The sequence below is a fragment of the Engystomops pustulosus genome, chromosome 1 (assembly GCF_040894005.1).
Source record: "Engystomops pustulosus chromosome 1, aEngPut4.maternal, whole genome shotgun sequence".
NCBI lineage: Eukaryota > Metazoa > Chordata > Amphibia > Anura > Leptodactylidae > Engystomops > Engystomops pustulosus.
This window is the reverse complement of record NC_092411.1, coordinates 187,050,972-187,076,209: the sequence shown is the minus strand read 5'-3', so window position 1 is coordinate 187,076,209 and position 25,238 is coordinate 187,050,972. Positions and strand designations below refer to the sequence as shown.

Here is a 25,238-nt window from a genome sequence, read left to right as displayed (position 1 = left end):
TTTCACAGGATCACTTTCTATAACGTACCAATTTTTTTATTTAATAGTTAGATTTTTTCCATCGGCTGTATTGAATGATGAGATAACTCTCTTTTCATTCCTTTTTTTAACTTTACCTCACTAATCAGATATCAGGGTATGCTTGCATTATTAACCAATAATGTATCAGCTTGAATAGCATGCGTTTGTTATTCACTATATATACCTTTTAATCGTAGGAATTGTTCATAAAGTGATGTAATACATAATTATAACCTAGACACACAGCCTCATCATGTCCCCTTTGGTATTGGGGGGAGACATGCTGAGCAAAACTGAGAATTATGACTTTTTTAGTGACTTGTACAATGTGCACCATATCCCAACACCTACCTGTGTGGTGGTCATCAGCTGCAGAAATGCTTGGGGGGGCAGTTTTAGAATTGGGTTATTGACTAATAGGAGGTTTCCTTGAAATAACCTTAGATGAGGTTTTAATCACTGGGCCATTGGGATCCTTCTTACTAGAAAAATCATTATTATTTTTATGATAGATAAATAATAATAATTAGCAAATTGCTGGTTACCTCATTATGGAAATCATTATAATCATAATAATTAAAAAGAACGTACAGTACATAGCCTTTCAATAAAGATGTACTGTACATAAAATGGTCTTGTAACTTTATAGATCAAGCAAATTCTGTGAGATTACAAGAAGGGTCACTTCTGTCTGTAGGCTGTTATAGCAGATCATTCAAATTCACTTTAATGAAGTAAGCCAACACTAGTAGCAGTCTATAGAGATGTACTAGGGGGCTGTTCCTGCTCAACCTTGTAATAATTTCCATTGTTTCAACAAGTTATACACAGGCCTTATATTCCTGAATCCTTACCCTATGTTTTTAATGGTCTAAATTATATAGCAGCCAAACTAATTGAAGTGTAATCAGGGCAGTTTTTAGGTAATTTGTTGCACAAAGGTGACAGAGGGGTGACAATCGGAAATATTTAGAAATCTATTCTTTTTTTGCAACAAAAGAGCAATAGAAAAGTTAAAACGACGCAGTTAACTGGCCCCTTTGGTGATGTTTACAGTAATGTACAAAATCACATTCATTACGAAGAAATAAAGAATGACATTCACAAAAAAAACTTTATTTACACTGCATAATCATTTTTGCATATTGCATAGGTTTTTTTTAAATATGATAGATTGAGGTAATATAATAGCAATGATATACATACATTATGCAAGCTATGAATTTGACCATAAAAAGTTTACCTATTATGCCTTACATAAATTTTTCATGCCCACTTGAAGAGCAGCTCCAATCATCACTTAGCATGTATTACACGTATGAAAGTACTTGTACATTTTTGCTAGTATAAAGTATCACATTTAACATGATGCCACAATCAACAGAGGTTAAATTTAAAATTAAAATTGACTATTTATTTACTATACTTCCTTTTGCTAAAGCTACGTTTACACTAACAGGAGAAGCTCCATTGGGAGCTTTCATCACAAAATCTGTTTAAAGAGTAACTGTAAAGATAAAATTATTTTACCAAATTCTCGTGTGATTCCCCCTTTAAAAACAAACAGAAGGATATTGCCCATTTTGTGTTACACGCCCCTTTCTATCCAAAGTTGTGGCATTTTCTGTTCTGAAAGTGTTTGACAACATTTTTTCTCACTAGTGGAGAACTAAGGTCTTCCTGTATCTACCCTTAAGCTGAGTCCAATTAGTTTGCCCACAGATTCCATGATGGATTGTGTTCTCTCTCAAAGTAATTTAGCAGCAAATACAGAGAGATTACTACAAGTAAATCCACTGGTCACTCCAAAGCTCTCATCACATGGAGGAGCATGAAACATATAATAAGTGGTATAAATTATTAGTACATGAAGTGTAAAGCCTGTGCTTTGTGAGCACTTAAGGTTAATTGCTTCTCTGCACAGAGCTGATACTGCTGAGTACAAGGTGGGAGAAAGGCCGCAGCATGAGGAGAGGAGAGAGACAGAGAAAGTTCTGTTGAGTCACAGACTGGGATGGAGGAATTGATAAGGAGCAGTGGAGATCTTGTACCTCACTATTCTGTGCAGGAGACATCTGTATCCACAGTCCTGAACACAGTCAATACTGTGACATACACAGAGAGCATAGTCACATGGCCATCTCCTCCTCTGTGAGCAGGGAGCAGCAGCCCCTCCCTCCAATGAATCTGTTTGTATATACGACTCCAGGGCTTTTTAGCACAGGTAGAGGAAGGAGTTAGTTCAGCATTGAGATAATCTGAGGAGTATAGCAATGAAACTGCTGGAAATAGGTAACAAAGATAATAGGCAAAGTTGTTCTAAACCCCAAAAGCTATTGATTTGTGAAAAACAAAAAAACTTTACAATTGTTCTTTAAATATTATGGACTGAAAATAGGACTGTTTCCACTGGCAAAATGACAGATACCAGAACTGAGACCTTTTGGTCATCAGGGGTGTCCATTGCGTTACACCTTTGTCCCTTCCATTATTTTATAAGCTGTGTTATAAACGCAGGTTGCATGTTTAAGGGTTGCCACTTTTTACTCTCATGTACAATTTGCTCCTATACTGTCATGTGCAACATTTTTGTCAATTTGAAAATTTTGACAATTTTATATCACTGCACTAAGTAAACTATTAACTATTAAGCAAATCTATTAAAGGGGTATTCTAGGAATATGAACATCTGATACAAAAACCCATAATGCTATAAATAAATGAATATTACACAACTCAATGTCATTAGTCATAAAATGGAGCTTAAATAGTTTGATTTTATGATTCACAAAATTTTATGGCCTCACTAAAGTATGCAGAGTTATCACCAAGATGACCGCCACTGAAAACTATTAGTCCCATGATCCTTTTGTTCTCAGTAACTCCTCCTACCTCTTATGCTCTGCTCCCAGTGATGATGTAACAGACCTTCTTGCTCTGTTACCATAGTAATGATGTGTAACTGCCATCACCACAACACCGGCCATACTAGACGCACTGCAACCAACCGACTATAGCCAAACATAGTGGTGATCACATAACCTGCCCAGGCAGGTGCAGGACATGTGATGTGGACATGTGACCAGCAGCCATCTTCTGTCCTATGTCTGCTTCGTGTGGAGAAAATCAACTGACTGATTTAAGGGCCAGTGCATTTTAATTCTTCATTACAGTCTATGTTAACATCATTTTCTGCTAAGGGGAGCAACATTTTAAATAACTAATTACATATTAGTTTAAAGTTTAAGGACCTATTTGTATATGAATTATGCTGATTTATGGAATACCCCTTTAACTTAAGAAAGGTTCTAATCTAACATAATGGTTAATAATAAATGGTTACTAACTATCAGTTTACTGATGATCACATTTCCTCTTGATACCCAATTGAATACATTGCAACTTTGAACAACATGTAATGTTCAGTTTTTTCTGGAAAAAGTCAAGATACTACCAAAATGACTTACACTATTTTTGGCATGTCTGGAAAATTGTAATCTTCTTTTATAGGGCAAGTAAATAACTTACATAAAACAGGAAGGTTAAATCTGATGCTTGCTCCAAATAGTTGAAGCGGTAACTACTGCCCCTTTAGTAAACCAAAGATACTTTTTGAGATTATACTTTATAAAGCTGTTTCTTTCTGTATTCTTGTTGTACTTGTGTCCAAATGACTATAAAATTCAGCAAATTAGATGATTGAACATGTTGAAGATTTGCCATTACCACCCCCTCCACCAGTTCCGGCAGCAGCAGCTATGAATAAGAAAAAGACAGAGAATAATATATCAAATGGTAAGGATATATTTTTTTCTTACAAATCAAATGACCATGCAGTCTGTTTTTTAACAAACAGTTTTTTAACAAACAGTACAATACAGAAGAATATATGTCAGCTCAGGCAAACAGGGACAGCTAACTGAAAATAAATTGATTGAATAAGTGACTTTGGTAAAAGAGGATTTAGAAGATTATGGATTAAGGCTAATATCATTAAATATATTTTGTGGGAACGGGAAACCAGAGCATTTAGCAGGTATACAGTAATACTGATAGAAGGGTGAATATTATTATATTCTAGCATAGAACAAATTGCTACAACTGGACTAAGATCCAGTAAGTGCTTTAAAGTAAAATTGAGCAGTGACAACAGGAGTTCCCATACTGATCACTGATATACTAAGCTGCAGACAGTGTTGGGTAGCAACCCTGGAGATCTGTATAACCATATATTTTTGTGTGTTTTTAGTAGTAGCAAAACTGTAGTTGTAGCTGGACTTAGGGCACTGAGGGAATCTCCTCTATCTGCTGTGTCGTTGATCTCTGCATTAATATTTCTCCCCAGTCCTCCCCTCTGCTGTAATCTCCAACCAGAAGCCTGGTACTGGTTCACACAGGAATAAACCAGACTGGCTACAATCTTGGTATATATATGCATTTTTCACAGTCATGATGCTTGCAAAACACATAAAGTTATGGTTACAAAGCTCTCCAGGGCTGCTGTATAGTTGTATGGTCAAAACTATATATTTTTCTCTTTTCAGACTGCATTTTGAGAATGCAAGGGACTAATGTGACTGTTAATTACCCACAGTAGATTTCTCTATAGCACAAAAGAGCTTCCACATTATTTATTTCAAGCAGGTTCCTAAATGTATATTTCTGTCTATTAGTTACCTTTCTTTGCAGCTATTTCATCTTCCTTTTTCTTCTTTTCATCTTCAATTACCTTCAGTTTAGCCTCATACTCATCTTGCAGAGCTTTCCATTCTTTTCTGTTATTTAACAAACCATCCAGCATTGGCTGAATTTCCTCATGGAAGCGGGAAAACTCCTAGACATGAGGAAATAGCAAATAGTATTGATGATAAAAGATGATAAAATTTTGAATTTGTATGTCAGTATTTCATACAATTCTATGCAAGTCAATGGTGTTTCTTCAACTGGATTGTGCAATAATGTCTATCCTTTCAGCAATCGATAGAATGAATGGAAAGTGAAAATATAACTGCAGATCCTGACACAAATTAGGCTTTAGGACATTTAAAGCTGTTTTTTAAAACTGAAGTCCAATCATAAAGATACTCAATAGGACAGGAGCTCTCCTCTTCTTTAGGGCATGTGATAAATTAGACGTCATTATCATTTATGTATTCTTGTTACAGCAAAAACATTATTTTGACCATCGACTTCTTGCCCCAGACATGGAGGAAGATATGCAAGATGCTGAAACCTTGTGTCAATGGTGCACATTAGTCTGACTCTCAATGTCATTTGGGGGCTGTTTTTTTAGAATAACAATCATGACTAAGCACTTATTCACATTATTCACAGTGAAAATCAATCATGTGCTGTCTGTTATTTCAACAGACAGCACTAAGCTACATTAAATGCAATATTTGGATCAATTTTTGTGATTGATCCACCTTGAACTATCCTCCTACCTTTCCTTCAAATCACAACTCGATAAGTTTCAATCTGGTCGCCAAGCTAGCTCTCTGCGACACCTCTCCAATTCATCCTTTACTATGCTTGTACGATAACCCATCTCTATCCTTGTTTCTTATCTGTCTCACCTCCATTCAGTCCCTTAACTGGCAATTCTTTGTACTGTAAATCCATTTCAATATGTCTCCAAATGTTCTGCTTTTTACCCCCTGTACTCTGGGTTCTGAGCTTGTTACATCATTTTATGGACCCAAATGCTGCAGAAAGGAAGCATACCATGAGGAATCTACCATCAGAAGTAGATCTGATGGTAGATACCTGCTGCCTGCCTCTGCCCTTATCTGTCATTTAACCCCTTAACAACCTGGCCATTTTGCACCTTCCTGACATGGCCCTTTTTTTTAAATCTGACATGTGTCACTTTAAGTGGCTATAACTTTGGAATGCTTTAACAAATCCAGGTGATTTTGGGTTGTTTTTGTGACACGTTGTAAAGCAATATGTGTACTATTTATTAATGAAAAAAATGGAAATTTGGAGAAATTTTTTAAAAAACTATGTTTTCCAAATTCTAAATTTTCAACTTTTTGGAAAGTTGGTCATATCACCAAAATAACTTGATAACTAACATTTTCCATATGTCTGCTTTAACTTGGCATCATTTTTCAAACATCCTTTCATTTATTTAGGATGTTAGGAGGCTTTCATGAAAATCATCAAAACCTACATTTGGATGGCCAATTTAGTGAGAAGTGACTTTATAAATGACAGAACCCCCCCCCCCCACCACCACCACACAAATGACACCCTTTTAGAAACTGCACCCCTCAAAATATTCAAAACAACCTTTGTTAACCCTATGAGCGTTTCAGGAGGGTGAAAAATAAATGGAAGTAAAATTACAGAAATGTAATTTTATCTAACAATATGTTCATTGAACACCTTCATAAAGGGTTAAAAAGGAAAAGGCATTTTAAAATGTTTAGTGCAATTCCTCCTGAGTATTCCAATACTCATTTTGTCACTGTAGCCTGCTGTTTTTTGAGCACTTGGAAGGGAAAGAGGGTTGTTTAGTTTTTAGAGGACAAATATGGCTGAAAAAGATTTCACGTGTCAAGCTACATTTAGAGAGCCCTAGTAGTACCAAAACAGAGGAAAGCCCCAACAAGTGACAAGTTGAAATTTGTGTATTTGCCCCAACAAGTGTTTGATTCAGTTAGGCCACAAAAAGATGAAAATTTTCTCAAAATTTACTTTTTCCCCTAAGCCACAAGGGTTTAAAGATGAAACAACCCCAAAAATGTATAAAACTATTTCTTGCAAGTCTAAAATTGCCACACGTGTACATATAAAATGTTGTATGGGTACACAGTAAGGTTCAGAAGGGAAAGAGGGGCATTGGCCTTTTAGAAGCCAAATTTGACAGAAATCTTTTACATGTGTCAGGATGTATTTGGAGAGTCCTAGTGGTACAAAATAGAGGAGAACCCCAACAAGTGACACTATTTAGTAAAGTACACCCCTGGGAGAATTTAGCAAGGTGTAATATATGTATTCAATTAGGCCCTTAAAAGGTGAATATTTTCCGATAATTTTTTTATAGTCACAAGGGATAAAATGATGTAATAACCCCCCACATATGTGTAAAACTATTTCTCCCGAGTGTATAAGTACCCCACATATGAAAAAAAATGTTGTACGGGCACACAGTAGAGGGAAAGAGGGATGCTTGCCAAAGCCAACTTTGACAGAAATCTTTTACATGCATTTGAAGAGCGCTAGTGGGACAAAACAGAGGAGAACCCGAAAAGTGACCCTAATTTTTAAATGCACACCGCTTGAAGAATTTGGCATGGTGTAATATGTGGTGTAGTATAATTTATGTGGTACAATGAGCATTTTGAACATACAGGTGGTTTCCAAATATGATGTGCAATGAATGCCCAAGATGGAAATTGCAATTTTTGGAAAGTTCAGTGCCCTTTATGTGATGCCCAGTTTGTGCCACTGTGAAATGTATGGTCACTGATTACGAAGTACAACAGGGCTCCGGAATGATAAAGTACTTGGAATATAAATAAATAATAATAACTAAATAAAGAGCTTGGAGAATTACAAAGGATCTGCTAACAAATCCAGAGGCTTGGAGGGGAAATAGAAAACCTAAATAAAAAACATAAAACCAACAAGTGACCTTACTTTGCAAACTACATCCCGCAATGAAATAATTGAGAGGTATGGTGATCAATTTGACCTAACAGTTGTTACAATAATTCCTTTAACCGAAATGAATTCACAACAAAGGTTGGATGTCAATTGTGAATGTGTTGCATATAAGGAGGTAAAATGTACCAGAGGACCAACTAAAATGTCACTCTGGAGTTCTCGGAGGTCTCATTGCAGTATATAGAGCCATTCCTAACTTCACCTTTTGGAACAGACTCTTTTCTGAATCCTTCCTTTAGAAGCAGCAGAATTCACCAGGAAAATGCTGTCCTGGCAAAAGAGGGGGACATCCAATGTAGAGGTACTGGGACCCTGTCCTTCTTGTCCAAATATTAGTTCCCTAATCACCGCCTATTGAAAATCATCTGTACAATGTACACGGCAGCATTTTGTATTATATCTTCTTTTTCCGTAGGGTCCTGTACTGCACCTGATCTGCAGCACCCATATGTTTATTGTAAGCAAGGATGTGGCTTGGTGGAGGTAGTGGTGGTACCTCGTACAGGGGTGAGGGTGCTGGAGTCCAGATGATATAAGGACATCCCTTTTGTCCTTATATTTGACCTTATATTTGACATGTTCTGATTGCTGAGTGCCTTGATGTCCCCCCTTTCTAAGTGGCTGACTAAAAAGGTTTCAAAAAGACTTCTCTGGTTTTTGTGTACAGTGCCACTGCATGCTACAGAACCTCTGGAACTGAGGGATAGGAATAGTGGAACACTGGGATAAAAGTTATTCACATACAGGTGGAAACCCTTATCCAGCAGTGGGTGCAAAGTGTTCTCTGGGAGATGGCATGATTTCATCAATTAAAACAAGAAAGCTGCTCTGGTCTTAATTACCCATACAGCGCTGAAAGCAACAATTATCACCGTGTGTTGCTCTCATTCACCCCAGTTACGACCATTGTGATGAATATTGCTGCTATTGGCTAGACTGGATCAACCAGCCAATAAAGACAACATGGACAGAGGGGGGCGGCAAAACCGTCAGGAAGGGGTTTATAGGCTATACAAGCTTTATTAATATTGGCAGTTTGGACAAATAAGGGCTTGTTTTTTGCAAGACGAGATGCACTTTGTGTTCACTGTAGCTTAAAAACAATATTTTATCTTTTTTCTACGGATTACGGGGATACCTAATTAATATAGTTTTATTTATATTTGTTCAATTTTACTGAAAAAAACTAGAATAGATATAATTCCATTTGTTTTAGTATAGCCATTTTTGCAGTGGCATAACTTTAGGTTTTTTTGGTTGACTGAGCTGGTTTGGGCTTATTTTTTGTGTAATAAGTTGGGCTTTTCATTGGTACCAAATTGGTGCTTGGAACTTCTGATCCCTTGTTCAAGTTAAAATAGAGCTGACACAGTGCAATACAGATGTATGTCCACTGTGAAATGCAGATCTGTGTAATACAGTGTTATGTAATCCACTGAGCATGCTGTGCATGCTCATTGGATTGCAGCCGGGTCCTGCCAGGAGGCAGAGCCGGCTCCAGGGGACATCACACCACTGGCAGAACCTGGGGCTGCCATAAGAGGATCAGGGATCAAACCGCCCCCCCCCCCCAGTAAGCACCACGGTGTGATTCGATCCACGTAGGAAGCCCCTTACACGCTGCCGTGATGGTTGACTGCGGCGTGTAAGGGGTTAACACCTGCGATCGAAAGAATCTCTGGTCGCGGGTGTTATAGCAGGGTGTAAGCTGCGATATGCAGCTGACACCTGTTCTGTATGGTGTCGGCAACGAACGTCGTTAAGTACCTTCCTGCCAGGCCGAACTATTATGGAGCGCATTGGGAAGGGGTTAATAATCATCTCCATGCCACTCACTGATGCACAAGTTACATAAATTTTTTTCCTAAATCTAATCTAAATTCTCCTCCAACTGCCAATTAAAGTGTTATTTAAGACACATTAAGAAAAAATCTGCAACTGAAAAGTTGTTCTGGTGCAGATTTATGATCCGCAGTCTATTTTTCTTTGGTTACCAGTGTGAGCTCCGTCTCCATGAAGCAGCGAAAAAAGCTGAATAAGGCAAACCGCTAGCTCAATGCCCAAATGTACGGTTGTGTCCATGTGGCCTAAAACATTACCAGAAACCAGGAATTTACCTCTGGGCAAATTCCACAGCTATTCTTCTGCGAGTGCATATAGAACACTTAAAAGGGTATTCTCGCCTGGGCACTCACATTCAGTTTCACTAATCTTCCATATATAAACATTTCTTCAATTGGATGTTATTAAAAAAAATGTTCTTGTGTGAAGATAATTTCTCATAAATGTAGCCATGTTGTCCCTTAGAAACCAGATAGCTTCCTCGGATACGACCACGTCACACTCTGGCAGCAGTGGCCAGACTTGCGCTATAGAGTCCTGCCTGACCCGCTGGATTCAGCAATCATTACCACAGGACAGCTATGGGACATGTAGTAACTCCCGGACATTTCATATACAAAAACCTTTTTGTTTATTTGTGCAATCTCTCAGGCGGAGGTGGCCGTATCCGAGGACACAGTCTTGTTTCTAAGGGACCATAAGACTACATTTATGAGAAATTATCTTCATACAGGAACATTTTTTTTAATAACATCTAATTGAAGAAATGGTAATATATGGCAGATTGATCAAACTGAATGTGAATGCTCAGACGAGAATACCCCTTTAAGGCTCACACTGGAAGCTATCTATCATTGTCATATAGTAACATCATTTGGATAGTTATTTAGCTAGTTGAACATAAAAAAACATTTACCCTATTTACCAATTAGTCAAAACTTAAATGCAAATTTACACAATGATGTAAGACAGGCAGGTCTGTGGTATACATATATATAATAACTGGAACTGACCGCAAATCTGGGCACAGTGAACATGACCAATAGAAGGCTATAAGCTGGGGGAGCTAGCCGCAGTTTGTGCAGCCAGCTAATGGCCTCTGCAGAAGACCTAACACTAAAAGAAGATTGTGGTTACAGATAGCCAACAATAAAGATTATATGAATATGCTTGACGAGCAATTGAGTATGTATATAGTATATTGAGCGACTAACCAATGTGTAGCATGTCCACAGAAGGAGATTCAGGATAAAACAACATTACATTTTATGACAACTTCTGGACCATCACACATTAGTTAATCTGCCACTTTCTTTTTATTAATATAAAAAACTACCTGACCCTGTTATACGCTAGTTACTCACTTTATATACAAACGTACAGACAAAGTCAATAAAACCGCACTGGAGTTTCGGCAGTTCTGCAGCTTTATTTCTGTCCATCATTGGCTGTAATTGAAATAACAGGTTATATATTAGACAACAAACATACATTTATACATAAAATTTAGACATACAGTATTGAGATATTATTACAAATGATTGCTTGACAAAAACATGATGCTCTTTAAATGCTCTGTTAGAATGTAAGCACCATAAAATCTATGATTTATCCTGAAGTGTATGCATTGCAGACTTAGGGATACACTTTTTACACAACCTGACCCTGTGTGCTATATCAATGATGTTCATGTACTTCCTAGTATACAAATGTTTATATCGCTTAGAGGGGTTTATTTATTCTAGGAAAAACCTTGGAAATGGCAGGATTTGTTAAAAAAAATCCCCAAAAACCTTATTTATTATGAGGGCCGCGCTTGACTTAAGCAGTGGTTCAAGGTCTCTACTGTTTCTAGTCCCATAGGGCCATAAGAGCTAATGTAATGTTCATTGTACAATGACCGTTAAGCCACTTGGTCTTGAATGATCAATGGGGGTTTGACTGCTAACCCACACTAATCACTAAAATAGGGTTCCTGAGCCCCTCTGTTCAATTTCTATGGGACTCACAAAAAATACCATGCAGACAGTTCAACTGTAAAAATAATGACTACCCCCCCCCCCCCCCCGCCACTTCTACCATAGAACACCAATAAAGGGGTCCTACCCTAGAACAGTTAGTATTAAGTGCCTTAGATTGGGAAGGTTTTAATTGATATGAAATATTTTACTCTAAACCAGAGTTTAGCAGGTATACCTCACAGGTAAGGTATAACTTTCACTCTGAAAATGGTTCAATGTATATGGAATGGATAAAGAATACAAACAGGGTGGATAATGCAATTAGGCAAAACAGTGTGCACCAGACCTCAAAACCAAGCCCATGTTGCACTGAAATGCTAATAATATATACAAGTGGTCCCCGACTTAAGAATACCTGACTTACAGACAACCCTTAGTTACAGACAGACCTCTCTGCCCATTGTGACCTCTAGTCAAGCTCTCCAGATGCTAGTACTTTGCAGCCTGGGGCTAGAGCTCAGTAATGATCAATTGTAAAATGTCTGCAGTGAAGCTTTATTGTAAATCTTTGTTCTCATGACAAACAAAATTTTTAAAAAAATTCAATTAGTACAGGGACTTTCTGCAGTAGAAGTTTTAAAATTTACCTTTTATGACTTACATTCAACTTAGGAACAAACCTTATCTGTACATAACCTGGGGACTGCCTGTATTCATATACAGGTGGTCCCCTACTTAAGGACACTCGACTTACAGACAACCCATAGATACAGACAAACCCATCTGTCCTCTGGTGAAGCTCTCTGAATGCTTTACTATAGTCCCATGCTGCAATGATCAGCTGTAAGGTGTCTGTAATGAAGCTTTATTGATAATCATTGGTCCCATTACAGCAAAAAATGTTTAAACTCCAATTGTCACTGGGGCCAAAATTATTTTTTTCTGGATTTACAATTATAAAATATACAGTTTCGACTTACATACAAATTCAACTTAAGAACAAACCACCGGACACTATCTTGTACGTAACCTGGGGACTGCCTGTACATACAAAATAAGATTTCTCTTAAATCAGACCTCTGATTTTCTCTGGAAAGACAAACTTACAGTATGATGCTGAGAACTTCATATACAAAAAATATAACATTTATATGTTATCAGGGAACTGACAGGATCCAATTACTGTATATACTGGCGTATAAGACTACTTTTTAACCCCTTAAAATAATGGCTACAGTGGGGGGTCGTCTTATACGCCGGATATACGGGGGCCGCACTGTGTGAGGTGTTTTTTTTCCCCGTCAGCGTGCAGAGAGCCGCTTCCTGGGACCGCCGCGCATGCGCGGCAGTCCGCCTCTCACAGTCATTAGAAGAGGCTTAGTACGCGCTGACGGGGCGGCGCGCTGTATGCTAATGCAGCCGCCCTGTCACAGCGGTCAGCGTCACAGAGCTGGGGGTCACAGGCGGCACTTACAGAAGCATGTCGGATCTTCATTAATATCGCAGCTTACAGTTATGATCACCAGGCACTTGCTCTCTTGTTTGTTTTGCAAAGTTTTAAGCAGACTTTTTTTCATTTGGGAGAGGGGTAGTCTTATACAGTGAGTATATACCAAATTCTATATTTTTAGGGCAGAAGTTGGGGGTCGTCTTATACGCCCAGTCGTCTTATACGCCGGCATATACGGTAATATCAGGTTTTGACTTGTTCTCAGAAGTTATTTTATGCATGGAACATGTAAATCATCTAAATATATGGGGAAAATCCAAGGATTCTAGGATCTAGGGTTAGAGCTGATGTATAATTCCCATAATGTTTTCCATGAATTCTACATTTTCAAACACCTCAGAATATTTTTTCATGTAGTTATTCCTTTGCTGGTCCCTGACTGATATTGTTGTCATGTTAGTGCACTGTATGTAGCAGTAATGATAAACAATCACTCACAATAGGCTGTTGCTGAAGTACAGTTCTCTCCAAATCACCTTGTTCCCAGAATTCAGCTGCAACTAAAAGCGCAACCTGTTTAAAAAATGCAAAGAAAATTCTATAATTTTTGTGTTAATGTTCAGTAAATGCAGTATCCCCTTGAGGTCAAGGCCCTTTTCCCATTTTGCATTTGTATTTTCCACTGACTGCACTTGGGCTTTGTTTTTACAACTTTCACTGTTTTATATAAATGACACATCCCTTTTATTCTTTGAGTTGGTAAGTTCATGGATATTTTCATTTAAACCAGTTTGGGAACAGTATGACCTTTTGATCACTTTTTATGGGTGACATAATGATAACAAAAACATACCATAGATTCAGAGATTTACTAAGGGTCCGCACGGCGCATTTTCATCTGGTTTCCCATCTATTTCCGATTTGTGGGGTTTTTGGCGCACACGATCGGATTTTGGCACAATTGCGCCGACTTACATGCCACACAAACCGTGGGGCGTGGCCGATGGACAACCCGAATGATTCGGACTAAGCACGGGATTTACAATTCAAATTGTGTTGCAAGACAATGCACTCAGATACACCGAGAAGAAGAAGGTGAACTCCGGCGGACCTCTGCGGGGAAGCGACAGATGCAGGAAAATGGTTGCACGATCGCGCTGGACTTCATCCTCGTCAGAGAATGCACCTCGGGGATCGCGACAGGACCGGTACATCTGCCCCTATATGTTTATGGCTTTCTTTTCCTACCTCACTTGCTAATATATTATTTATTTAGCTAATATGATTTTGCTTTATTATGTGCTTTACCTTTATGCTTTATTTGTTTTGTCTTAGGGTCCTGGGTGACCTAGTCCACTTTTATTGAAAAACTTAATAAATTCAGATTAAACATAATAGCCCACATTCATTAAAACTAGTAAAAACTGCACTATAAGCAGTCTGCCTGTGCAGATTACGACAGGTTAATTAAAACTGGCGCACGGTCTTCATTAATCGGCCATCCCCAGCACTGCTCTGGAAGTGTGCACCATTTGTTTTTTTGATGCACTTTGTTCATGCTGCAGAATTGTGGCGCACGTCAGTAATAGATTTTGTGCAAACTCAGACTTAGCAGTAACATGCCCATTAAGATGCACATTTTTTCTGTCTTGTCAGACGCAGTGAAGCTGCGATAAGGGGGTTATTTTATGTGGGAAGGAGCTTGTGTATTTCCATTGGGTGAGTGGGAGTGTGTGTGGTCAGTGGGGGAAGGGTGATTGCACTATAGAGCAAATACTGGTCAAACTGTTTGTATTTACCATTATACCCCACTCCACCCATCTCAGTTTTCTTATCTATCCTGCCGACAATAATGAATAGTTGAATAGTTACTGTCATGTAACTGTTATGCAAGCCATATGTGTCTCCATTTTCTTATTTGTATTGTAATAATTTAGTAATTGTAAAAACTAAGAAAACAAAAACAGAAGTTCAGGGAAATATTTAAGGGGCACTTTTAGCAGTCTGTTAGGTGAGACTTCTTTTTTTAGGACAAGACCTTTATAAGGTGCGAAACAGGGAGTGATACAGGTGGTGCTCTAACTATAATTAGTCAAAGATGCAGTCTTCTTATCCAACAATCATATAGAAAAAAGGAATAGTTGGCACTCACCATTGAAAATTAAAAAATCATTTCTTTATTTCACGATCCTTAAAATACATACACTCACTGGCCACTTTATTAGGTACACCTGTCCAACTGCTCGTTAACACTTAATTTTTAATCAGCCAATCACATGGCGGCAACTCAGTGCATTTAGGCATGTAGACATGGTCAAGACAATCTCCTGCAGTTCAAACCGAGCATCAGTATGGGGAAGTAAGGTGATTTGAGTGCCTTTGAACGTGGCATGGTTGTTGGTGCCAGAGGGGCTGGTCTGAGTATTTCAGAAACTGCTGATCTACTGGGATTTTCACGCACAACCATCTCTAGGGTTTACAGAGAATGGTCCGAAAAAGAAAAAACATCCAGTGAGCGGCAGTTCTGTGGGCGGAAATGCCTTGTTGATGCCAGAGGTCAGAGGAGAATGGGCAGACTGGTTCGAGCTGATAGAAAGGCAACTGTGACTCAAATCACCACCCGTTACAACCAAGGTAGGCAGAAGAGCATCTCTGAATGCACTGTACGTCAAACTTTGAGGCAGGTGGGCTACAGCAGCAGAAGACCACACCAGGTACCACTCCTTTCAGCTAATAACAGGAAACTGAGGCTACAATTTGCACAAGCTCATCGAAATTGGACAGTAGAAGATTGGAAAAATGTTGCCTGGTCTGATCAGTCTCGATTTCTGCTGCGACATTAGGATGGTAGGGTCAGAATTTGGCATCTACAACATGAAAGCATGGATCCATCCTGCCTTGTATCAACGGTTCAGGCTGGTGGTGGTGGTGTCATGGTGTGGGGAATATTTTCTTGGCACTCTTTGGGCCCCTTGGTACCAATTGAGCATCTTTGCAACACCACAGCCTACCTGAGTATTGTTGCTGACCATGTCCATCCCTTTATGACTACAATGTACCCAACATCTGATGGCTACTTTCAGCAGGATAATGCGCCATGTCATAAAGCTGGAATCAAATCAGACTGGTTTCTTGAACATGACAATGAGTTCACTGTACTCAAATGGCCTCCACAGTCACCAGATCTCAATCCAATAGAGCATCTTTGGGATGTGGTGGGACGGGAGATTCGCATCATGGATGTGCAGCCGACAGATCTGCGGCAACTGTGTGATGCCATCATGTCAATATGGACCAAAATCTCTGAGGAATGCTTCCAGCACCTTGTTGAATCTATGCCATGAAAAATTGAGGCAGTTCTGAAGGCAAAAGGGGGTCCAACCCGTTACTAGCATGGTGTACCTAATAAAGTGGCCGGTGAGTGTACATGCGGTCAGGGACAGGGGAGGTCAACAAGAGGCTTTACTTTTAATGCATATGAGGTTCTTTATGTACCAGGGGTATATATAATGCTCAAATTGCCTTAATAGACCTCTATGAACTGCGTCTGTCTTCACTAAAGAGGGGATAAAGACATTTTCCTTTGACAAGATATACTATAAAGTTTATAACTAAACTATACATATACAATTTTTTTTAAACAAAGAAAAAGTAAACAAAACCTTAATATATTCTGAAAGTAGAAACCATTTTGCTTTTACAACTAGTTTCTGTTATTTTGCAGCATTTATCAAACTGTTGTGTGTGCAGTGGATCAAGTCAATATTGGATTTAAAAAAAACACAAATTCAGTAAATAATGTTGGTATATACCATATCAGACACAAAACTACTTAACTAAAGCGAAGAGCAATGATGAATAAATAAATAATGAGCAACAAGCAAAATCAATCTTCAATTTCCTCTTCATTATTGACCATCTGAAATACAGTACAAAATCAAACAACATAAAATGATAGATATCTGACCTTGCTCTGGACTTCCCATGGCTTTGTAATAGCAGATAAATCGCAGGCTGTCATCATCATAGCCCTACAGAAGAAACATAATGGCAGTGATTTATTACATTGTAGTAAAACCATCTTTTCTGCAGTGATAAAAAGGCAATGCAAAATCTCTAAGACTAGGGAAAAGTACATCTTAAAGAGAACCTGTCCCAATAGGGAAAAATGTCTAAACCTCTCTAGATGTGAGTCTGAGAAGACATATCAGTCTCACATCTGAAGATATCTGCACCGACACCATCTTTTGCGATACTTCAGTGAAGACGACATGACAATCCAGCTAAGTATAAGCAGGTGGAAGCAATGTTACATGTATATTAGATGTGTTGACTGTCTCTATGTGTATTTATTTAGTTTTTTGTGTTATTATGTAATGCTGCAACAACTTAATTTTCCCTATAGGATAATAAAGTTTTTTTTGTATTGTACATATGCCATACCTACAGCACTTTAGCTGTGAAGCCTGGGTGTACTTTGCTGGCTTCACGCAGTACTATGCTGGCTTTACGCAGTACAGGCAGTAACCACGTTACATACAGGATAGGTTCTTTAGGTTTGTTCTTAAGTTGAATTTGTACGTAACTTGGAGCTGTATATTTTATAATTGTAACCCCAGTGAAAATTTTTTTGGTCTCTGTGACAATTGGATTTTAAAAATGTTGGGTTGTCATAAGAACTAGGATTAACAATAAATCTTAACTGCAGACAACTTTGATAACTATCCAAGCTGATTATTTTAGCCTAGGGCTAAAGTACAGTAAATTACCAACATCCAGGGGTCCGTTTGTAACTAGGGGTCGTCTGTAAGTCAGGTGTTCTTAAATAAGGGACCGCCTGTACTATGCTGGCTTTTCTATGTGCGCATGGCAAGAGTTCCTATAGGTTGATTTGGGAGGTTTAGTGTCCCAAATGTTCTGCCAGGTTCCCTTTAACAGATGGTCTTGTCTGCCATTCACTTTTGAGATGAAAAAAAAAACTTGGCTGCTTGTTATATATGCCTAAAAAACAGCTTTTACCAGGCAGCATAGCCCTAGATATCATTTCCATAGCTGAAGTCTTTAGTCATAAACTGGATCTCCACTTTCTCCTCAAACATGATCGTAATTAGAAAACTAAGGGAGGATGCTACTTATGTACTGGGATACATTTATACTGTGAAGCTAATAATTACATACATACATAATGATTTCTTTTCTCGTTGTTTCAAGTGATAAATATTCAATCCACTTCTGCTGTTCTTCATATGTCTTGGATTGATCAACAATTTTCTGAAACATTGTTCTTTTTCTGTGGGGAAAATGTAAATATGTGAAATCCCTTATTAAACATAATACTGACTCAATATTAGGCTACATTCACATGATGTATGCCCTCTGTACCATAGTACGGCTGCATACATCAGCGCCAGGGAGAGGAGGAGGGCATGAGTGCCGCTCCCCCTGCCCCTCTCCATAATGATATATGGCCGCGGCGCCATATTACAGGGAAAGAGAGGACATGTCCTATCTTTCTCCCGGCTTCAGAATGATATGGTACCGCACATGTGCTGCACCGTACCACTCCCGTAGGGCACTGTGATCCAATTGACGTGTATGGGGGACGTATATATGCCATATATACATCGGCTATCTATACATCACCCCTACGTTTGTGTGAATATAGCCTTAGTGGTAGGAAAAAGTGCTGTAAAGCCATGCATCGGGATTTGTTTTTTAAGGGTCCATCCAGATTGCAGTATTTGGACTAGGAAACACTATGCAGATGTCGGCCACATTTTCTGGACCAATGTGGCTTGCCTACCCTAAACGTATAGTATCATAATAGTGATGCAGCTTTCTAATTTAACCTTTATGGGGTGGGAGCAGAAATAGCATATAGTCTAGTTCTCATGGAGAGACTTAAGGCATCAAAATACATATGTAAAAAAGAACACAGTGAGACTCATTTACTAAGGGTAAATGATGATTTCTTTCGTCGGGTATTCTGACGATTTCCAATTTGCGGTGCATTTAAAAGGGGTTTGCGTCGCACAAGATCGTTTTTTGGCGCATCGGCGCCGGCTTTCTTGTGACACAAATCACGGGAACGGGCCATCGGACGATCTGACTGATTTGGACTAAGCGCAGGATTTAACTTTGAAATTGTGTCGCAAGACAATGCACTTACATCACCGGGAAGAAGATGGTGAACCTGAGCAGGGAAGCGACACATGCAGGATATCAGACGCACAATCCTAGTGAATCACAGCAGAGTTCATCCTCGCCGGACATTCCGGATCAGGGATTGCACAGGGACCGGGTAAGTAAATGTGCCCCAGTATTTTTTTTGGGGGGGGGGGGAGGGGGGCTATTTTCATCTACTCACTTGAAATAAAGAGCCAGATCTGTAGCTATGATTGCAATATCCATCAAGTGAATGACAAGTTCGTGCTGTCGTCTGTTAAGATTCTGGAAAATGTTCATAGACTGTCACGAAAAAAACAAAGCAGAGTACAGTAAATATGCGTATGTGTACAATGGGGTGGTCTATTCATGTGGTTAATGCTTTACTTCCATTGACTTTATTACATGTAATGGTTTAAAGTCTGTCCTTATGAGATCTTATTGGCACAAGTACAATGCTTGGCAGATTGCCTTAAGAGCAATCTGTACCTGTGCCAGGTGGACATGATAAAAATTGACTGGAAGGCATTTCTTTCAAAGTTTTAAGCTTTATTTACTTAATATCCCCTTTAACTTATGGCACTTATGACGATTATAAAGTACATAATACCTCGTCTGCCAGTAGGAACTTTCCAAACTCCAAGTGATGTCTTTCCAGAATTGAGGATCCATGTAATTTTGCTAAAGGATGTTGAGATCTAAAGAAAACAGTCAATAAAACAACAGTCAACCAAATAAATGTAAAGGTAAATTTTCTAGTGGTTTTTAAAACATTTTTATTTTGGCACTGACTTGAGAAACGGTAAAAGTGAAAAAGTTCACTTTTGACTATGGTCAGGTTTTTCTACATGATGTCAACATTTCCATAGAGGGAAAATGTACTCACTAAAGGCGGGCATAAGTAGGGGCAGGGTTTACAACTTTAGCACATGAAAGGGAATTTATTAAGAGTGTCAGCTCTGCTGCTGGACAAAGCACAATACATGCCCTCCATTGTTTTCATAGACTAAGAAAGCAAATAGGAGGTGCATACTGATAATCTGATTTAGTCACTGATAGTCTAATTTATATTGTCTATTTTAGAAAGTAAGGGGATATTTATCAGGTCTAATTTATATTGTCTATTTTAGACAGTATGGGGGGCATTTATCAGGTCTAATTTATATTGTCTATTTTAGACAGTATGGGGGGCATTTATCAGGTCTAATTTATATTGTCTATTTTAGACAGTATGGGGGGTATTCAGTAGAAGCATTGAAATAATTGCAAATGCTAGCTTATTGCTAGCACTTGCAATTATTTTCCCCTTTCTGCCACCTCCACGACAGGGGGTTGAAAACTCTCTGAAATAACAGAGAATTGGAGAATTTAAGGCATAATAAAGCTCTCCCAGTACCCATTTTTGCCTATTTCTGAGCAACATTGCCATGCCTAGCAACAGATAAACTCAATGGTGAATCTAATAAAATATAACAATTGTGTCCCCAATAGGTAAAATACCTAAATACATAACTTACTTCATCTGGTAGAGATTATTAGTTCCTCTGTGGTCTATATCATGACAGAACCCTGCAGTAACCATTGCCATGGCTTCTAGATCTGTATAATAGCGTTTTAGCTTCCCAGTCTATGAACAAGGAGACGCACATTAAATTCTGTAGACTGCTTCTAGGGTTTACCTTTGGTTTAAAAGGAGCTAGAAGAGCATTCCTGTTACAAAATATTGCAGAATATGGAAATGCAATTCTATAAACTAATCCATCTAATAAAGTAATCCATATGTAAACTTTAAAGGAGACATACCATCAGAAGTGTGAACATGGTTTGTGCAACATTAAATCCATGGCGCCAGTTGTGATAGGTAACCCTTCTGTATCCCTTTTTCATTGCATACATAAACCTAACCAATGCCTAAATGAAAAGCCAGATAATTATGAGGACAATAAATGACCACGGCAATATACTGTGTGTGTACATAGCATACTGTACATATAGATATGTGTGTGTACATATTATACTGTACATATAAATATGTGTGTGTACATATTATACTGTACATATAGATATGTGTGTACATATTATACTGTACATATAAATATGTGTGTGTACATATTATGCTGTACATATAGATATGTGTGTACATATTTTACAGTACACATATATATGTGTGTGTACATATTATACTGTACATATAGATATGTGTGTGTACATATTATACTGTACATATAAATATGTGTGTACATATTATACTGTACATATAGATATGTGTGTACATATTTTACAGTACACATATATGCATGTGTACATATTATACTGTACATATATGTATGTGCATGTGTATATTCATATTTTACTATATATAGATTTTTTTGTGTGTGTGTCCCTGGAATTAGGATTCATGGTAATCTATAGCAATTTGTCTTTAGATAGATGTTACTTACTTATTAATACATTTTAGGCTATAGTGATGAAGGAAGTTGTAGTCTAAAATCATTTTATGAGGTAATAACACTTTTCCTACCTCTGGAGGAATTTGAAATTTCTTTACTACTCCAAGTTCATAATACATTTGTATTCCACATTTTACAAGATCTATTTCAGTGCAATCAAAATCCGAGAAACGGAATTCATAAATTTCAAATTTGTTAGGACCTGGCAATTGTGTTTTCTAGGGAAAAAAAAAAGAACAGACATTTTAAGTTATCAAAACGGCTGTAGGATTTCAGGACCCTTTCAGGACCTTTTTAGTTTGTGTGTGTTTTTTTTTACTCCCCTCCATAACTTTTTTACTTTTCCGTTTACAAATATGTATTAAGGCTTGTTATCTGTGGGACAAATTGTACTTTTTAGTGGCACCATTTAATATTTTGTGCCATACATGGGAAAGCTCCAAAAAATTAATGTGCACTAAAATTGCAGAGAGCATTTTCTTGTGGGTTCTGTTTCTACAGCTTTCAGTGGGACCTCCAAATCACACCTCCCCTTTATTTTCTGGGTTGGTACAATTACACACACATTTATGTTTTAGTGGATTCAAACAAATTTTGGAAGTCAAAAACGTTTTCATAATTCCATGTACAGACCGTGCTGACATTTTCATTTTTATTACTTTGGGATCTATATGACCGTTTAATTATTTTATATTAAAATATTTACGGATGTAAAAATGATGAAAAAGTGTCAATACATACATGTGGGCTCTATTTTACAGTTCACCACCAGGAATAATTGTTTTATATAATATTTTACATTGTGCATGTTTATGATTTTTAATATTTATTTATTTTATATATGTTCTAGGGACTGAAAAATGATTTCAACTTTTAACAAGGTTTTAAATATTTTTTGAAAAATTTTCATATATGTTTCACCAGAATAATTTTTGGAACCAAATTTTTATGTTAAACAGGTTTTTGATGGCGCTAAATAAATAAAGATTATTATTATTATTATTATTATTATTATTATTATTTTTTAGAAATCTTTAAGGATTTATTCCACCAGACCTTAATAATAAATTGACCCTTCCAATTCTGTAGGGAATTTTATACAACAGTCACCTTATTTACATCACAGAGAGGATAACAGTTGAGAATAGCAACTCTATAGAAAATACCATCATTTCATTCACTATAGACAACAGAAGATGTCACTGCTCAATACCAACTATCTGCACATACCATGTGTAGAAAAATCTCCAGAGACTGCAATGAGTTGGCTCAATATCATTGTTCCCTATGGCCTTGATGCTTCTTTAAGATATATTACTAAATTATGTTACTAAGATCCAGGTAAAATAATAGTAGTGGCGTGGTATAAAAAACAGGATGACTATTGACACACTATCAGAATAAAGAACTCATGTAGATGTGAAGAATCAGTGGATTTATTGATGGTGGACCCATAATATTTTTAAGTCATGGGTCCTGCTCTGTTTGAGCTGAGTACATCCCTGATGCTGTGCCCCCCTCCAGCAGGGGGTGCTGCCTGTGATGAGAAGCTTATCATGGCATGTATACCCATGTCTTTAAGTTTTGAAACATATTCTATACATACAATTAACTTTGCAATTTCATCTTCATCACATATTTCAAGTTCCTTTCCAAGTTTTTCACGAGATGGCTGGAATAAAAAGACAAGATAAATAAAAGTTATGTAACAGGGTTTATGCATTGCTTTTCTTTTGTAGCTGATATGTGTTTCTCAATCAAAGCTTTAACAATTACAAACATAAAATACTCAACCATGCATACATTTATTTTTTTTTATTCATTTATTTTATTAAAAAGAAAAGGCATCTTTATTGCAGAAATTCAATATGACAACCCAGCCCAAGGAGTAGGGAGTAACAAAAGTTATTAGGAGTTGCATGTTACAACCAAAATAGATCTAGACCAGACAAGCCCACCAAATGATCATCCAAGCAAAGTTACAATAATGGGCTCCAAACCTGAAGCTGATTTGTAGCCAGCTGACTTTGGTCTATTTGATTTATTGCATAAATAACCTATTATATTTTGCTGATAATAAGTTATGGTGAAAACCTAAAGTTACATACAAAAACACAATAGAAATTACCAAGATATCTTGAATTTCATCCTTGTTACACTTTACATGGTACATCACCATATCCTGTGCAATGTCTTTGCGGTTTTCCAGCTTATTCATTTTGTCATAGGTATCAGTGTTTAGAACAGACCAGCCGAGAAATTGTGTCAAGGACTGCAGAGAAAATTGTTTTTAATAATTAATATTTCCGTTCACATACCTATTCATATACATGCATAGTGCTAGGATAGGGTAATGCAGTTAAACCCTTTTTATATAAAATTGTGTTTTTTATAAATGAAACTTTCTTTTTGCATAATTACATTTCTAATAATAAATGCAAGGGGTATGAATTGTTATGAAATAGTCTGAATTATTCTGCAAATTTGTATATATAGCTCCTATGTGTCCCCATAGTTACATACTACATACCAGTCCTGAAATTATGCTCATTTGCATCTGTCCTGCAAAATTCATGATAACAAAAATCAAGAAACCAATGGAATTGAGCTTTGCTTCATACTTGTATAGAAGAGACAACATCATTTCATGTTGAATCAAGGCCAGTTGCAATAGCAATGTTACTCTATATAAACCCTTTAAATAAAATCTCCCTTCTTTTCTGCCAGTAAAACATAACAATAATATAATTATTGGCCAAATGAAACTGGCCACTCACCTCCATCAGTGTTTCATCCATCTCATCAAAAGGTTTTCCATCCTTTCTGTTGTAAAATGTGGCAACTCCAACAATTTCTTCCTTTTTGTTTACAATAGGCATTGACAAAACATTTTTAATAACCCAGCCAGATTCATCCAATGGTTCTTTCTTGAAAAATAAATGGATAAATAACTAAGATTAAAACAAACCACACACTGTTGGGGAACGTGTTTATTGATGTACTTCTGTGGGAATATGATACATCATTTCTGAACCACCTCATATGTAAAAGACATCTAATGAAATAAAGAACCACTCTGAATATAAGTAATAATAATACTGAAGCAGTTCTACCTTAGAATTAAATTAATTGCGAGTGAGAACTGAAAATTTGTCTTTTCCAAAAACTCCATGGTTCTCTACATTTCCTCAAAGTTTGCGTAGTCATTACATTTTAAGGCAAGTTCATGAGCTGCTTTGCTGTGTGCAAAGGATTTACTTATTTGCTTTATTTCTTTCATCAGAGTTTTATGCTTCAAATGGTGAAAACAATTGTTCTAAATTAAAGATATAATTGGATTGTAGCAAGTTAAGATGGTCATGTGTTTTGAAACCTTACTTTTTGGCCAAAACAGAAGTGGCAACAGGAGAATATCTCTGGAGCTTCTCTTGTCCTTTATTGAACCTACTGCATTAAAAGGACACATCGCCATGCTAGTTTGGGGTCCCCCACACATTTATTTTTAAAAATAGGACCCGCTCTATATTTATGGCACAGTCACTCGGCACAGACACAGTGTGGTGACATGTGCCTTGCCTCACTGCACCGTACATTCATTGCTAACTCATTGGGGGGCCAGCTCAAAGCTCCCTAAAATGGTCATGTGCATAAGGCCCAGACATTTTTTCTTAAAAG

At 37.5% G+C, this 25,238-nt stretch overlaps 1 protein-coding gene across 1 annotated transcript in view; it reads right to left on the bottom strand.

The window, feature by feature from the left end:
• Positions 1–1,121: 1,121 nt before the first annotated feature.
• PDE6B (phosphodiesterase 6B) overlaps positions 1,122–25,238 on the bottom strand; it is a 41,054-nt gene continuing 16,937 nt past the window's right edge. Inside the window, exons 9-22 of the mRNA XM_072115529.1 lie at positions 24,341–24,490; positions 23,692–23,835; positions 23,170–23,235; positions 21,635–21,781; positions 20,917–21,024; positions 20,631–20,740; positions 19,724–19,811; positions 19,316–19,416; positions 18,131–18,238; positions 16,916–16,979; positions 13,447–13,521; positions 10,902–10,985; positions 4,699–4,855; positions 1,122–3,777 (exon numbers count right to left, since the gene is read on the bottom strand). Coding sequence (XP_071971630.1) covers positions 3,713–3,777; positions 4,699–4,855; positions 10,902–10,985; positions 13,447–13,521; positions 16,916–16,979; positions 18,131–18,238; positions 19,316–19,416; positions 19,724–19,811; positions 20,631–20,740; positions 20,917–21,024; positions 21,635–21,781; positions 23,170–23,235; positions 23,692–23,835; positions 24,341–24,490 — 1,467 coding nt within the window. The 3' untranslated portion in view covers positions 1,122–3,712. The remainder of the gene's footprint in view (positions 3,778–4,698; positions 4,856–10,901; positions 10,986–13,446; positions 13,522–16,915; positions 16,980–18,130; positions 18,239–19,315; positions 19,417–19,723; positions 19,812–20,630; positions 20,741–20,916; positions 21,025–21,634; positions 21,782–23,169; positions 23,236–23,691; positions 23,836–24,340; positions 24,491–25,238) is intronic.